Genomic DNA, 17,753 nt, shown 5'->3' with positions numbered 1-17,753 from the left:
TTTTCCTATTATATTCATATTCAGATTACATAGTGGACATCGGTAAATATACCCATGCCAAATACCCAGTAGGTAGATACCTCCGGATATTGGAACTACTAAATCGAATTTATTAATGTAGTACATGTATAATTCTGTACATTAAATCGATCATTTTAGAAAAATGATCCAAAACTGCCACCCAAGTTCCTTGTCATCACATGCAAGGAAATTGCCAAACCACCCCCCCCCCCCTCGAGATTTTTATGCTTTACAAATAAGGCGAGCTCTTGGCTGTCGTTCCTTCCTTGTTTATGATCTCCATTATAGTGTTCTTAAAATAGTTTGTCCCAACTTATAAACCTGCCATTGTTGGTGGTGACGAATGTTGGTGCTAAAAAGTTTAGGATTTAACTTGACTGATTGGATCAACAGTCCTACCTAGTGAGCATTCTTATGCATTACTAGTGGAAAAGAATGCCTGCCAATGCTTTGTTTTGGCCATCTGGTACATTCACGTACGAGAAAACCCCGAAAAGAAAACAACAAAACCCACTGACTATTATAACTTCAAAAGGATTGTTTTGAATTATTTGAATTTCCTTCCTTCTGAACATGTGAGATGAGATAATTATGCTACTGTCGAGTGAGTGTCTACTTCTCATATTTTGACCACTGTCAATTATCCTGAATGAGTGTTTTAGTAGCTTAATAGGCCTACTATTACTTATTAACGAGTTACCATTGTAAAAATTGTGAATTTCCTTCTGCTTCAGGAGTAACAACTAGGTGATAACCTATTTAAAACACTGACATACCGAAAAACATTACTATACATGTAATCTATGAATTTCCGTCTGTTTCGGACTACACATAGCCTATTTGTACATACCAACTAGGACAAATGTTTTAGTGACCAATTTACCGATAAATGAAACTATATAAGGTCAATTTGCCATACATGGTGAACGAATCTGTCCTACAGTACGTTTAAATTCATAACTTTGATTTACCAAACTTAATACTAATGAAGAATTGTTCTTTGTTTGATAGGTACAAAAAAAAATAATTTGTTTTACCAAACTTGATAACACTCTTATAGCAATGTACATTAATTATGTTATATGAAATTCTTTTTGCTTCTTTAAATGACTCCCCTGGTCTATCAGTGAATATCTACTGGGACAAAATGTGCTTAATTTAACTGCAATTTTAAAGGTTAATTTGCCGTAATTAGAACGAAGACATAATAATAATAATAATAATACATGGGATTTATAAAGCGCCCCACGATGTAAAAACATCCTCAAGGCGCGCTGCCCAGAATCTTAAATTTACACCCACTAAAATAAAAAAAATTAAAAATTAAAAATAGGGCCTACATGCTGAACAAAATAGTATACATAAAAAATACGCATGATAGAACTCATATACACACCTTAATATACTAAAACCATGAAAACATAATAATAATGTACAAGAGTTCTGGACTTCGTTTGATAGATACGAATAAGAAATCATTTACCATGAATTTGTTTTGATAATTTCATAATAATCACTCTACTCAATGTAGCCATTAACTATATGTAATATGTTATATGCATATCCTTATGCCTCTGTTAGTAACTACCTACAGTCTATAAGCGAAACTTACGAGGCGGTGAAATTATAAGTATGCCATAATAGATGATACTGTATTTCAATTAATGACAAATTATTCTCTTTGTTTGATAGATACAATTATTACAACATTTAATCACACACACATGTTTAACTTGATGATAATGAAGATCCAGTCTTTGTTTGATAGATACAGAAAAAAATATTTGCCTTATACAATGCAGGTTTGTTTTACCAAATTTGGTAATAACCGCTCGACTAGCCATTAACAATAGGTAATATATTATATGTATTTCCTTCTGCCTATATTTACTACCCCCAACCTGTGTCGGAGAATAGTTAGGTGACAAAACGTATAGTGTAAAAGGTAATTTGATTGAAAACATTGCCAATTTGCAATAATTTAATTGATGAATAATTTTTTCCCCAGTAAATAAATTTTATTCGGACTCTGGACCTGCGCACCCCTATCTGCAAATACACAAATTTCCCTTGATTTATTAATAATGAACATCTATAAAAGTTTGATATGATGACCGATATTTCACTTCACTTTGAATTCTACCCCATAGAATTTGGGGTTATTTCTCCAACTAGCAAAAGTTTGCCGTTATTTCTCCAACTAGCAAAAGTCAAGTTGTCGGATGTGCTATGACACCTAAAAGATAATTCATGCAGCAACGAGTTTGGTTAATTAGCTACTCCGAGATAAATCCACTCACTTCAATTGCCTTCAGATCGCTTCAGCATTTTAAAATGTATGACATTTTATCACTAAAATGATCCATTGATGACACCAAGATAATTCTGCAGTTTCCTGCAACCGCTTCCTTCATCTGTTTCTTGTATTATTTGACATGGACATATTGCCCAAGAATAATATAAGCCCAATCAGTGGTACAAAATAAATTTTGACATTTCCATCAAGCTATGGAATGATCTTCCTCTTTATTGCAGCTCCATTCGTAGAAGCATTTTGACATTTTATCACTAAAATGATCCATTGATGACACCAAGATAATTCTGCAGTTTCCTGCAACCGCTTCCTTCATCTGTTTCTTGTATTATTTGACATGGACATATTGCCCAAGAATAATATAAGCCCAATCAGTGGTACAAAATAAATTTGACATTTCCATCAAGCTATGGAATGATCTTCCTCTTTATTGCAGCTCCATTCGTAGAAGCATTTTTGACATGGACTTGTTAGCATACAGCTTCCATAATTGCTTATGCTGTTTTTACTCGCATGAAGAACTGTATAATATATAATCTTCCCGTTCACCACTAGCATTTTGTTTCGCCTCCTCGCCATATCAAGGTGCAACAATACTCCATTTGAAGGATACACTGTATCTAATGTAAGTGAAGATTCTTCGTTATCTGTACAATGCTCTCAATATAGTTAGCTGTTATACACAATAAAAATTTTCACCATTAGAGAAGTTACCGTTTCCATCATGCTTGTGCTCTAACAACGATAGTTCCTCCCCATAGAGCCAGGTTACGATTCAAAATATACTCCATCCACTGTCATAGGCATGGTAATTACGAGCTTTCTGTTGCAGATCCCGCAAGATGTACTCCCTTCTACCACCTGTCTCGAAGTAACCACATGACCTGCAGTGAATTAAAAGACAGAAAAAAGAGAAGCAAATTCTGCAAGCAAAGCCCTTTTACTTTGTGTATAATTCATGCCTGTCTATAAATGACATCCAATATATTCGACAATTCAACTCCTTTATTAATCTATTTGAACTCCGACAACCTTGGATTGAACTTGTAATAAATATCAAAAAACACATAATTAAACCCATTTTTTATTCATTTTTTAACATTTATTTATTTATCTATTTATTTTTAAAGGCCGTTTTGTTGTTCATAAATGACATAGACGACAGCGTTGTTACTCTTTTTTGTTGTGATTCGTTTTATCTAAATAGAGTTGACAATTAAATTCACTCACATGGCTTTTATATACCAAGAGAGAGAATCACGCGTCTACGGCCATGATGATGATTGTGATAAATTGACCATGAAATTCACTCATATTATGACTATTATTATAATTTTACCCAGAGAGAGCATCACGTGTCTACGCCCATCATGATTGCGCTAAACGTATTGAAATTAAAATCACTCATATGGTTATTATGTACAAAGACAGATTTTCCAATTCAGAACAAATGTTTGAACCATGTTGCCAAAAGATTGAAATTGACAATTAAATTCACTCATATGGCTTTTATATACCAAGAGTGAGCATCACGTGTCCAATGCCATGATGATTGCGATACAAATTTTGAAAATGACGATTAAATTCACTCAGATGACAAGACCTATTATAATTTTACCAAGACAAAGCATCACGTGTCCACCCCATGATGATAACATGTGCTAAATTCACTCATATGGCTATTAAATACCAAGAGAGTTTGTCAAATTCAGAACAAAAAATTTTGAACCGTTTTGTTATACAACTTTCAATTTCAAACCAGAACAGAAACATAATGTGTTCCTTCAGACTGCCCAATATAATTATGATGAACATAGAAATGGTTCAAAACTTTGCTTTCCCTTAATTTCAAGCGTTTTCCATTCTCCTACCTGCATGATTTATAAATATTTATGAGGTCAAAAACCCTGATAACCCAGTGACCCCCGGGTTATATACTACCGTGATTCAGTGGTCTATGTTACCATTAATAATGTACATACAGTATGTATACATGTAGACGACCACGTTTGACAATTTTGAAAGCAAATTTCTCACCGTGTTATTCACTGTTGACGCAAAATACAAATACTCTATTTGGCCATCGGCTGTCATTGCTGTTGTCACCGCTTACAAGCATAGGATAAATGTAGTCTCTCTTACAATATTTCAACACATTAGAATTATTCCATACCACCAGTCCGGCAATCCCAATCAATAGTACTCGTACATGCATAACTTCCTCAAATCACTGTTTAGACAATCGACCACGAAAGTTTTATCGAGTTATACAAACAACTCCGGACTGTTCATTGTACCGTCACAATTCATTTCATGTGATGTGATGTGCTGTAAACTGTAAGCTTACTTGCTTTTTTTCTTTCCAGTTGTTCATATTCGAGGTATCCTTGATGTGTTTTGTATCCACATCCGTTGGATTCACCACTACCCATTTTTTGTAAGCTGTGACGGCCTATTCATTGTCTTATAGTTGAATAAAAAATTTCTGCATCCGTTCTTGCTGAAAAACTGACAGAGAATGGCCTTAGCTAACAAAATGGCCACCGACGGCTCCAAGCAAGGCTGCCTGTGATTGGCCCGCCTGATACCAAACAAGGCACCCAATTGGCTTCCCATGGAAACATCGCGTGACATCACGAGGGCGATTCCATTTCAGCAGCAGGGATAATTTTTTGTTTCATTTGATATGTACAAATTAAACTGCATTTTGAGATAATAGTATTCAACATTGTATTCTATTGTTTTGAGCAATATCAAATACGTCGTATGACTAGAACCGTAAATCTAATTTTGATAGATAAGGGTTTTCAACAAAACAAAACTCTGGCTCGTGTAATGAAATTGAAACTGGAGTTTGATTTTGATCGACGCCAGACTCATTTAATAGCATGATTGTATAAAGATTGGCCAGGAACGGTCGAGTTACGGGCCAAACATTATCCGACGTTGTTTTGCGTGCGTTTGTCCGTAACGACAAACGTCACGCTTCTACGCTGCGATTGTCGGTTCTTTGCAGCTCAATGCCCCCCAAAACGGTATTCATTCTACAACTGCATATAACCCTTGATAATCATCTGGTGATCCTTTTGCCGTAGTGGCAGGATCAATACTTAGATACGCTGCATTGTCGTTTCCTTCTTCGTTGTTCGCATCCGGAATACCCTGATTACGTAAGCCTGATATTGCTTGAATGTTCGATGCGTAATATACTGGAGGAGCTGCATCTGATGTGGATGCATGGCTTCTGAAAGATCAGAAAGATGAACATGATCATCGGACAATATTTATTAAAACAACGTCCACTATTTGTGAAATCATGTTAAAATATGCCAAAAGGAAACTTTCTTTGCAAAAAAATCACATATAAATAGGTCCTTTTTATAGGACATTGCATTTGTCATAACGAAATTAGTATTATTAGGAACATAATACTGCATATTGACCTGTTGTAGGCTATTATATTTCTTATTTCAGTTTTTCACTTGTCGTATCTTCAAGCTGTGCTATGATATTTTTTGGAGTGATATGATGTTCTCTGTTCTTTGTATCTAAGTTCGCTGATCTAGGCCTGATAATGTACATCAAAACTGATTAGGCACAGAAGTTAATGTGTAACTTTACCTTTTACAATAACACATCAATATCACCACAAGTATGATTAGCAGCACAACACCTCCGACAGACGAGGCAGACACGATGATTAGGGTGTTCGTAGAACCGTTTGTTGAATCTATGATACAAATGTAAAACCACATAAAATGTATAGAATTGCAGATTCATACGTAGTGGTAATAAACTGAACTGAAAGTAAATTAAATTAAACTTCAACACTATTTCAGCCCATGTTGTTGGCTCTGATCATCCTGATGTATTTCTTTGAAAAGTCCTGCCCCAGGTGCCTCTGGGTTTGATCAGGATGTCCTACACAGGATCTAATTCCAATCCGGTGGCTTGGTTAAGTGAAGGTCCTTGCTTCTTGATCTGGATGGCTTCCAGGACCCTTCTGGGAAAGTCATTTGTTTCTTTCTCCAGTACTTTCACGTTGTCCTAGTCTATTTGTTGAGTGTTCTTACTCGCTTTTACGAGTAGGGCTTTTCCGACTTCGGTGACGCCATCGAGTGTGATATCACCTGGTCAGGTTGGTCCCTAGTCGTTTCCAAGAAATACATCAGAGCCAACAACATCGGCTGATGACGAGGAAGTTCTCGAAAGCGCAACCGGTAAGCGAGAATAAACAAGATAAACGCGGCTTTGAAAAATGTATAACGCATTTGACCAAGTTTGATATAAAACGGTTCAAACATTCTTTCAGAAATCAAATGCACATAATATATTTATTCTGATAAAGCTGACCTTGAGTTGTTTTCAACATGTTCAAAGAGCATCTAGGTATTTCTCCATGCCAATATCCGCTACTTAAACAAACAAGTGTTTCGTCTCCAAGAAGATCAAATCCTTGACGACAGTACACAGTTACAGAATCTCCGAAGTTGTACAAATCTTTACTGGGAACAAGTGTACCCATACTTGATTTTTCGAAAGAAAGACATCCTATAACGAAAAATAAACAATAATGGAAAATCGAAATTATATATCTTAATTTGTTCTTAATTATTTGTTTAAGCTAAGGTTTATATAGCACACGCGTACAGAGATTTTCCTATAGGTAATGCTAGCTCTCTCTTGTATATAAATTCACATCCTAAGAACTTAAGGGTATACGAGGTATTGTTGGTCGAAGCAGCCAAAAAAATCAATTTTCAATATCTGAATCAATATATTATTGAAAAATAACACTTTGGTGTTTTGCAAAAGCTGCTTAATTTATTGTTGTTTAATAATAAGTTATGTACGTTTTACAACAGTGTTGTTGTTTCAGCCCTCTTTACAATATAATTCAAGAACCACATGACCTACAAAAGTATATCTGTGATATTTGAATTCTTCTACACGCTCGCTATGAATTGAGCAATGCAATTTTTGCTAAAGCTCACTACCATTCGCAAGATGCTGTGAAGTACATTTTTTGTTGCTGCTTCGACCAACAATACATCGTATACCCTTAATCATTGTTTAATAAACTTTAATCACTTTAATCTATATGTCTCTCTCTTGTCAGGTGGCACCCAAGAGTTTGTCATCCACCAGTCTTTTGCTATGTATGTGGCAACTGCCATACTTCTACCCTTCTGTCACGTATGTGAGTTTATTTGTGATCTTTAATAGCAAGTCCAAGTTCCAGTTATTATTAAACTCATCTACTTTAATTCTCTAGGTAATTACCCTCCTATAGAATCACATCCTAAACAATTATAACTTGCCATATTTTAATTGTATCACCATAAGCAAATAAAGAGGTGTGAATTTGTTCCATTTTATTTGATTCTGTTCTTAAAGGAATATATTTGATCTCGTAAATAGCCTTATTTCACCATACTATCAAATCCATTTTTGGTGACATACATCATGTACAATGTACATTGGTACAGTTTTATGCTCTACGCGGTACGCGCTGCTACCGCGGCATTTCATCAGACTGACAACATTGCTTCTTCTTATTCTTTCCTGAAGTTGCTGCCTTTAGGGAAGAAGAAGAAGAAGCAAGGTTGACATTGTAATAAGGTATGTCACCAAAATAGATTTGATGGTATGAATTCCTTATTTCATATTGATTTAAGTAACTGATAACATGCGAGTTGAAGATATACTTGACGTTGTGATTGTTGCTTCAATAAATTCAAAACCGTTGAAGGAAAACAACATGCAACTTGTGATGTGTAACTTCCACGTTACATGTCTAAAACAAAGTAATAAACCCAAAAGTGTCATTTAACTTTACAAATTTCTTTATTTCTCAGGTGTAGAGATAATTGATTTATCAGGTGTAGAGATAATTGTGTCGAGATAAATAGTATGAGTGACTCACCTAAAGAAATAGCATTGGTAGGCGTACTAACCGCTACATCCATGCTGTCAGTGTGAACTCGGTATTTTGCTACAAATGCATATGACTCAAATTTGCCAAACCCGTAGACGAGAACTAGGAATGAAGCTGACGGATGAGTAACTGAGTGGAAACCTCCATTGATTAGAGTACGAAGAACGCAGTACGCACCATTAGCTGATTGTAACGAGCTGATGTTTTGTGTACTCAGTGGCAAACCATCAAGATTAAAAGAGTTTATGCTATCGCATCCTGCTGTTATTATAGAAATATAGTGTTGTTCATTGCCATTCACTAAGGTTCCACTTGGGAATGTCACGTTGTTAGAGAACCTCTGCGTAGATGGAATTACAACCATAAACGCATCACCGGCAACACCATCAGTACGACCTCCCTTTGCGTATTGAACAACCATGATAGGTTTATCTGCAATTACCATTAATACTTCATCTGACGTTACAAAGTCACCTTCATAAAACTCTCCACTTGATAAAGAAATGGTTTCTCCGGATAAGGACACGTTTGTTGTACCAGGTGATGTACTTACCACGCGGTATACAAAACCTGAAGTACGTCCCAGGAAAGGAGCGAGTATGTACTGATGTCCCAATGTGCTCACTGGAGGGATATGTTCCATTAGATAATCACAACCGCTTACATTGGCTGGTACATAGGCACATTGGTGACCGGACATTACTGATATTAGTTTGTCTGCCTTGATTGACATACCAGTAATGTCCGGTTGATTTACATGGTCAGAGACGAATTGATAGGATTCATACTGCTGCAAGGTCACCGATAATTCTATCTGTCCTTTAATGTACACCTTTGTATTGTCTTCAATTGCTGTTACTACAAACTCCGAGAATATTAAGCTAATGCCTCTTTGATCATATCCTACTGCCACATAGTCATTGCCCAAGGCTGTGGTTGGAAGAACAAACCACCCATCGTGACTGGCGGGAAAATATCCAACATAATATCCATGAACAGATACATTATCTGTTGAGGTGACGATCACTGTCTTATTGGGTTCTTTTATGCTAGATGAATCTGTTATACCGGCATCATTAGTAAGGTTAAATGCAGCACCCTGGTTTTGTGTTACGTAAGTAGAAGTAATAAATCCAATACCAGGGACCGACACCGATACCATTACTGGATGATTCACTTCCGTTGTGATGTATACGCGGGGAATTTGACCCGTATAACTGTAGGGGAAGGTAAAAACAAACCTCATCCAGAGAGAATCGTCATTCCCAAGAACACCTGAGGAATTCAAATTAAATATTCATTTATTTAATAACATTATTCGGCTGAAGCAAGCCAAAGCCCAGTAGTGCTCAAAGGCTACTTAAGGAATGCCAATCGAATATGACGGGACAGGGATATGGGAAGAGGTCAGATTTTTCAAGCAGGAGGAAAACCGGAGCACCCGGAGAAAAACCCTACGAGGACGAACATGGATCGGCAACCAAACTCACATGTGGCAATGCGGGGAATTGAACCCGGGGGACAGTGATGAGAAACGAGTGTGAAGATCACTAATAACACCGACTCGTCCTCCGCTTCATGAATGATAATAATAATATTAATTATGATAATAATATAATAACAGAGAAGATGTAAGAAAGAGGAGGTTGATCCAGCTATCTTCAAATAAAATATGTGTGAGACCGCCCATTCAAAGTAAATGATGAATCACCCTATTTAGCCGATTAACAATAGAATACTGCAATGGGGTTTGAACCCGGGATGTGTGATACACAAGTTACTACTTTTAGGGATAGGTCAGTGCTTGCATTTGATTATGCCATGCATACCATATATGCAGGCCCTGTCATCCAGTAAGGTTTCAGATAAAATATGACTGAAGTTCCATGACAAATTACAATTTTTGCCACTTGTTGACACTTTCAACCTATATTATTTATGATAGAGAAGATTATCAATTAGCAGAATATCTTTATTAGGTTGACAGGAAATGACAGGAAAATGCATAAAAAATGAAACAGAAATGATCAACAATCATCACTTCTCTTTAAAAAATCCTAAACATTTCTTCTTTAGATTAGACATTTATTTATATACCAAAAAGTGCTTACACATTGCTTTTTAACCGAGAGGATGGGAAGACTGGGAAATAATAAGTTTATTTGGCTTCACAACGCTAAATTATTCATGACTTGCCCAACCTGGTGGTGTAAAGTGCTCCACATAACATAATATTATAAACAATAACACAATGGCTAATTTAAATAAGAATGCGGCACATGAAATGAGGAATTGCCCTCTCCAGGAATTGCTCCATGATCAAACCCTGACTTTCCCAATATGAAATAAAACGCGGTACGAAAAACAGCCAAGAAATTAGCCAAGAGATCTACTCTTTCGTGTATAGATAGACGAAGTTGAACAAATTATGTAACCCATTAAATTGACCAGTGTTCTCTCATTTTATGCAATTATTGCTCAATTGAAGGAACGCACGCGTATCCTCTAAATCTGATAGGTATCGACAGTGCCAGATAAATTCTACCACTTTTGCAACACAGTCGGCTTCATTCGCCATTATGGTAGTTTTCTATGGAATGAGTTGCCTTTATTATCTAGCAAGAATAGGTTAAAACAATGGCACGCATGAAGTTGAATGTGTCTTCAACTTAATTCCATGATTCCCGAGGACAACGAAATTATTTGAAATATCTCAAATGTGTTTAGTTCAGAAGCAGTAGCCATAGTTACAGGTCATTACAATACAGTTTTTAATCCTAAGTTTCTTTGTTCGGAATGGTCAATAATGCGTAGGATATTTAGTCCAACGGGTCATTAGTCTGAAAATGAAAAACAAGGTCATAGTCCGAAGAAAGGTAGATAGTCCGAAGGTTCTTTAGTCCGAAATCCCAATAAGGGTCGCTATAAACCCTAATCACTTCCTAAACCTAACCCAACCCTCACCCTAACCCGAACATATAAACTAAGCCCTAACACTTATCATTATTAGTTCGAAGTAACAGTAGTCGGAAATGTCAGTAGTCTAGAATGGCAGTAGCCCGATGGGACATTAGTTCAATAACGCGAAAAAAAAAAAAAAAAAGTGCAGTGATTTATAGTGCGCTACGCACAGGCACAACGTTTAGACGTTAATCCACAAGCCTCAGCACACTTAACAGGTTGTCGCTGACCACTACGGCCCCACATCATTCCATAAACCATTTAACAACCAATCAGGGAAAGGTAGATAGTCTGAAAGATGCGCATGCGCACAGTATCCTGTCCGGTTGACTCGCCTCACAATGGGTGTTGGACAGTACCAAGACAAGAAAAGAAAGGTCATTAGTCCAAAAAAACAATAATGGTCGTTACAAACCCTAATCATTACAAACCCAACCCTAACCCGATCCTATAATATAAGCCCTAATTCTAACCGAACTAACTCTAATCCTAACACTTACCCTAACCCTGTCCTTAACAATAACCCTAGCCTTAATCCTAACCTAAAATGCCCGAAACCCTAAATTAAACACTTTTCAGAAAAAAAGACATTTCGGACAAATGGGCCTTTCTCTCTTTTTCTTCTTCTTTATAGCATAGTCATTTTCGATTGATGACTATCGACCTTTTGAAATATTGAACCCCTGTTGGACACTCCTAAAGCGTCTTTTGAACATTCAACGTATCATGAAAAGAAAACGTATTGACTTTAAAGTCCTCATTCCGCTTTTGAAATTCATTTGCCAGCAAACCCTGAATACATGTCTCCCATGCTTGAAGTTAATACTCAACATTTTCAGACGGGTCATTTATATATATATCATGCTCCTCGCATTTGGAACCAACCATCAGATCGCATCGAACTTGATGGGTCTTCGGACACATTTCAAAAACTGTTGAAACAGCGTGCTTCAAATGGTTGTAGTAGTATATCTTTCATGTGTATTTTTTATTGCATAATTATGAGTAGTAAGAGGGCCTTATGAGGTCACCGTGTTACACCAATGGGACAAAGCGTCAACACCAGGTAAATAATTATTTTTGTACAGGCAGAAACCTAACCAATAGAAATACGCCCAGCGAATCACGTGGCTCCATGACGTCGTCGTAATCGACTCTGCTTTTTACACCAAAATGCGTCATGTATTCTATAGGGGTTTCTATTATAACCTTTTGATGATTTAGTGTACTGGCTAGCGACGTTTGGTTACATTTCCGAAAAGAGTCGAGTGGTAGGTTTCAAAGAAATATTTTTTGTGTAAAAACTGTAGGATCCGATGTATGTGAATATTATTATTAAATGTACATCATATATATAACGATTCTTGATCCCTACAATTCGTCAACTTCATTTCATAGTTGCACCGCGAATCGAGACAATCGAGTTTGAAGAAATGCCAATATAAAACTGATTTTGTGTAAATCAGACATTCATTATATTTTGTACTTGATGTGAAATTTTTGTAGTAAAATAAATAAATTTTATCCTTATATAATCATTCATCAACTCAAATTTCTCGGCCATATACTGCGACTTGAAGATGGCGAGCCTGTGAAAGAATATGCGCTTTATATTCCACCACATGGGAAGAGGAAACCGGGACGGCCGCGCACACTGTACTTACAGTATGTCCAGCACCTCCTGGGAGATACTGAAGGGATGCTGCAGCCAAACACAATTGTTTCGCTTGCCCAAGATCGCATTAGTTGGAGAAAGCTTGTAGTCGCCTGCTGCGCAGCCGAATGATGATGTTGATAATATTAATAATTGAACATTCACGTCTTCATCTGGCGTTAAGGATTGGACGTGAAATTTTCCCACTCAAAAATAGTTGATTAGATTATAGTTAAAATATTATTATTGTTTACTCCCTGGATGAATGATGATCTTTACAAACGTATCCTTATATAACTTTCAAAAGAAACAAATACATATTATTACAGACAATACGTCAGTATGGAAACACGCAAAACACATGTACCTAACCTTACCACCTCGGTCGCCGTGTATTCACTATGGCGTTACTCTACATCGGCTTCATTCCATGGAATGAAGTGAAGATGATACGCCAGTATACCGTGCAATGTTTTTAAGTTAGGCGTCCAATCGCGTAACTTATTTCTTTCTTGCCATTTCTTTCTTTCTTTTCTTTCTTTCTTTCTTTCTTTCTTTCTTTCTTTCTTTCTTTCTTTCTTTCTTTCTTTCTTTCTTTCTTTCTTTCTTTCTTTCTTTCTTTCTTTCTTTCTTTCTTTCTTTCTTTCTTTCTTTCTTTCTTTCTTTCTTTCTTTCTTTCTATGATTTACCTCGTGCCCTTTCAAAGGGCACAGGTGTCCTAGCTTTCATGTTGCCGATATTTCTTAGTTTGTTTACTATTATAAAATGTGTATAAAATTGGCCTACGAATATGCCACTATGGTAAAGACAAAATTTCAGTTTGTAACTCTACGCCAAATTTAATTAATAGAGATTATCCGTGTTTTCTAAGCTGCATATCTTATCAGCGACTGCTATACCTTGTTTAGGATTTTCAAAACAAGTACCACAAGTACCGCAACCATGACTGTTTCAAAATAGCCCACCAACGTCATGCAGGTCGTGCATTGAATTGGTTTGAATGAGGAATACTACGGAAACCAGTGCCTTTTGTTAGAAGTCACACATGAGTAACGTGGATAACCTCTATTAATTAATTGGTGTAACACGGTGAGTTTTTTTTTAAATTTAAATTTCATATACGCCATTTTTGTTTTGATTTGAGTGAAAATGAAGACTGAAAAGATAATAAAATATCTATTTAAAAATTCCACCACACCCCGCTAAATCTTACTGTTTCGTTTTTATGGTAATCTGACCAATTCGCTGTAGAAGAAGTGATGTAACAGGATTAATTACCGATGGTCAAAACGATTTTTTAATGTATTGCCACGCACTATAAGCAGGTTGCAATCATCACATGTCATGCATGTGTATGTGTGCAATCATTGATTGAATACAATACCGCTCTTACCGCTGTAATCATACAGGTGCGAGGCATTCATGTAAAATTTCTTTAGAATTACGATCCAGGTCTTTATGACTATTCTTTGATAATCTATTATATCTACATTATACTCTTTTGTCAGTGACGACCAAACTAAGGGTCTTTTTATCTTTTTGGTTTCGGTTTCTGTTTCAGTTTTCGGTTTCAGATCTCATTGTTATTTTAAAGTGTTAGCAATGTACGTGTGAACAATCCTTTTATAGTCTTTTGTTGCTCACTAAAAAGTTAAATGAAGAGAATTATTGTTTCCGGTTTGTTGAGTTATGTTAATTTCTGACATGAAACCTAGACAAAAGATGTGTTTTTGATCTATAAATCGAGGTTGATTGAATTCATATGTGAATTAGAGTTATCTATTGCCTCTCCATGGTATAATAGCTCCATGTCAGTAACCATTAGAGAACATTCCTAAACCATGGATAAGTTGACCTCAATGTTTATCAACAAAGGTAAGGGACTGGTATATCGACATGCTTGAGTGAACCCCATGCAACCACTATACTGTTCAATAGTATTGTGATGTGGCGGGAGTTTTAAAAATACGAGCCCTGAACAAAATATGATGCCCGCATACTGCCAGGTAAAACAACAATGGAAGTTGTGATGATTGTGATGATGCGCGCGCATACTGCCACGTACGGGCATTGACGTCAGAAGTCAACTCATCTATAAAACCATGTGACTTGCAATGGGATGATTTGAGGTGACTGCCAATTGAGATCATTCTAGTATTTATTCCTAGCTATAGACGAATCCAATTCCTCCCATTCCTACACCTCCCCCCTGGTCTATCCCACCTAAAATGTGAAATGATGCGGCCTTGGCAGGGATATTAAACTGCATTCCATCACCCGTGTTACACGTAGACAAAAAAATGATGAAAGTTTACAACACAATACAATTTAACATCGATTTTAAGCGGATTTAATCCACCCAATTGAGGAGTCACAACACCGGTTTGGTGCGGAGCACACCGACATCGCCTGGCTAATAATTACTTTGTCAGCAGAGATACTAAAATAAATACCCGGGATCGATACACGTGAATTTGCTATGCACGAGTTTGATATGAGAAGAAAATCTTAGGATACCAGGTTAGAAAATAATGAATATCTCCCGTTAATGATTTCGTATAAAGAAACCAGATGTGGTCCTTTGCACATGAATATATATTTTGAACAGATATGATAGGTCGATACAAAAGGGCCATGCGTGGCGGTGGATTCAAGCTACCATGGCGATTTCTGCCATGAAGATATCGGGGCGATGACACTGTGCGGAGGGGACCCATTAATGGGCGAATGAATTCTGACCATCACTTGGCTTGTTGGATTCGTCTATATAAAGAAGAACATGTTGCAGCCGACAAGTGCATCATCGAAGTAATATCTACACTAGTTATAGGAGATATGATAGTTGTATATCATGTAGGCTTATTGTTCCTTTGTATTGATTGATCGACAAATTTTCATTTGGGGGGAATCTAGTGCATCGAGAACGTCCCCCACGGGTACGCTAGAACGACCATACACGCCGTCAGATATTGTTGTGCTATCTAGGGAATTGAATCAGAAGGATGACACTAAATTCACGTTTTTATTTTAGCAACGCACACGAATGCGAATTCAGTTCGTCAGCAGAGTGCTATACTATCGTAAGTGACATTTTTGGCCAATTTGAGATATTGACAAATTATGGAAGGTCATATCAAAACACACATTTTAAACCAAGTTTTAAGTTTCAAAATTTGAATCATTTTTTAATTAATAAAATAAAATATCGTAAATGCAATGCAATTTTATTAATGCCTGCAACACTATCGTAGTTGCCACTTACGATAGTCTTGCACGCTAATTTTGAGTTTTTCCATCTGCTGCAAGACCATCGTATGAAAAAAAAAAAAAAAAAAGACCATCGTATGTGTCACATACGCCACTTTCTTGGACCTAAACAACAAAATCACGGAATGCTACACCATCGTAAGTGCAAAACAGTCTCTAACTGCTGTAGGCGTTGTCACCAAGCTGGCTAAGTTCATAGCTCCCATGACTGGTAATAGAGACGACAAATCCGGTGTTTTTATTCTTAGATTATATAAGTAATAAATCTTGAGAGACAACATTAGGGCAAAAGGTGTCTTGCTATTGTAAATAATTGCTCACCAATCAGTAAAGCCTTTTATAATCTTGTGATGGCCAGAATCCAATAGTAAACATGATTAGAAAAAGGCTCAAATTTTCATACACTGTACAGTCTCATTGCCAGATTAAATTGTCCTTGACATGTGAGGCAGGATTAGAAAAAGGCATACAAGCGAGGATATGAGATGTTAGGAAATATTTCCTAGCCTCTTAACTACAGGGTCGGTGGGCTACAATAGCTATTCAAGACACATCGTATGTAAGGGATAAACTGGGCATATGAGATGTGGGTGGAAGTGGAATTAGAAATTCACTCCGTGAAATAAAACCTGAACTCAACAGACCCTTTAAACACATATGAATTCAATTAAACTGAACTCAACAGGACCTTCCATATGTTTAACACGGTGTACATAAGGCCCTCTTACTACTACATGTATCATAGTTTATCCTTTGCTTTTTGTTTTTAACGCCTTAGCCAAGTACAAATTCTTGTGGTTTTTAGCGATCTATCATTGATTGATTGATTGGTTAGTTGGTTGATTGATTGATTGATTGATTGATTGATTGATTGATTGACTTATTGATTGATTGATTGATTGATTGATTAACGGGCAATCGGGCAAACGGGCTGTTCCCATAGCCACCGTGCGGGAAAGTCAACGCTACGAGCGCATTTATTCTCCAACGGCATGTGACGAGAACTTAATTACAAGAATCATAGTAAAGGTTATAATATTATTATCAAACTCCCATAGTCCAATTTACCTGTTACTCCGTATATTACGAAGGCAAGAGGCACCAGAAGGGACTTCATTTTGGTATCATTAACAGCACAACACTATGTAAGCAATGTAAATGCTATCATACAGATACAGCAGAGATCGTCACGAGTATCGACATTCAAACTATAACCAATTCCTTTTACACGGAGACAACAATGAGCACTATATGAAATGAATTACAAACAACGCTTCCTTATCCAATTATATGCTGAAGGTACCCAGCCTGCTCACATTTACTGGTAATTAAGTGGAAGCTAAGATAACGATATTTTTTCAATTCAAAGTTTTTAACAGTTATGGACTTACTATCAGTTTCAGTGACGAGTCTACATGAACTATTTCTGGGAGGTTTTCAAAAGGAAAAAATCAAATCGAATTGTTTGTGTTCTTGATCATAGTTGGTTAAGCGGAGTAAATGATTTGGAAAAATTGACCCGCCATTGTCATGGTACTTTCAGTTGTTAACATGCTTAATATAATTTTCTGCTTCGTTGCTTAGCTATATCGCAGCAT

At 36.6% G+C, this 17,753-nt stretch overlaps 1 protein-coding gene across 1 annotated transcript; it reads right to left on the bottom strand.

Annotated features, from left to right (window-relative positions):
- Window positions 1–5,045: 5,045 nt before the first annotated feature.
- Window positions 5,046–17,320, bottom strand: LOC140135967 (IgGFc-binding protein-like). The gene is made up of 5 exons (XM_072157664.1): window positions 17,224–17,320; window positions 8,262–9,548; window positions 6,689–6,886; window positions 5,957–6,065; window positions 5,046–5,579 (listed from the first exon to the last, which is right to left on the bottom strand). Exons 1-5 carry the CDS (start codon window positions 17,270–17,272, stop codon window positions 5,375–5,377), a joined length of 1,848 nt encoding a protein of 615 aa, XP_072013765.1. The 5' UTR covers window positions 17,273–17,320; the 3' UTR covers window positions 5,046–5,374.
- Window positions 17,321–17,753: the final 433 nt, after the last annotated feature.

The sequence above is a fragment of the Amphiura filiformis genome, chromosome 16, assembly GCF_039555335.1.
Source record: "Amphiura filiformis chromosome 16, Afil_fr2py, whole genome shotgun sequence".
Taxonomy (NCBI): Eukaryota; Metazoa; Echinodermata; class Ophiuroidea; order Amphilepidida; family Amphiuridae; genus Amphiura; species Amphiura filiformis.
Note: the sequence above shows the minus strand (reverse complement) of the source record. Positions and strands in the feature narration are given on the sequence as shown.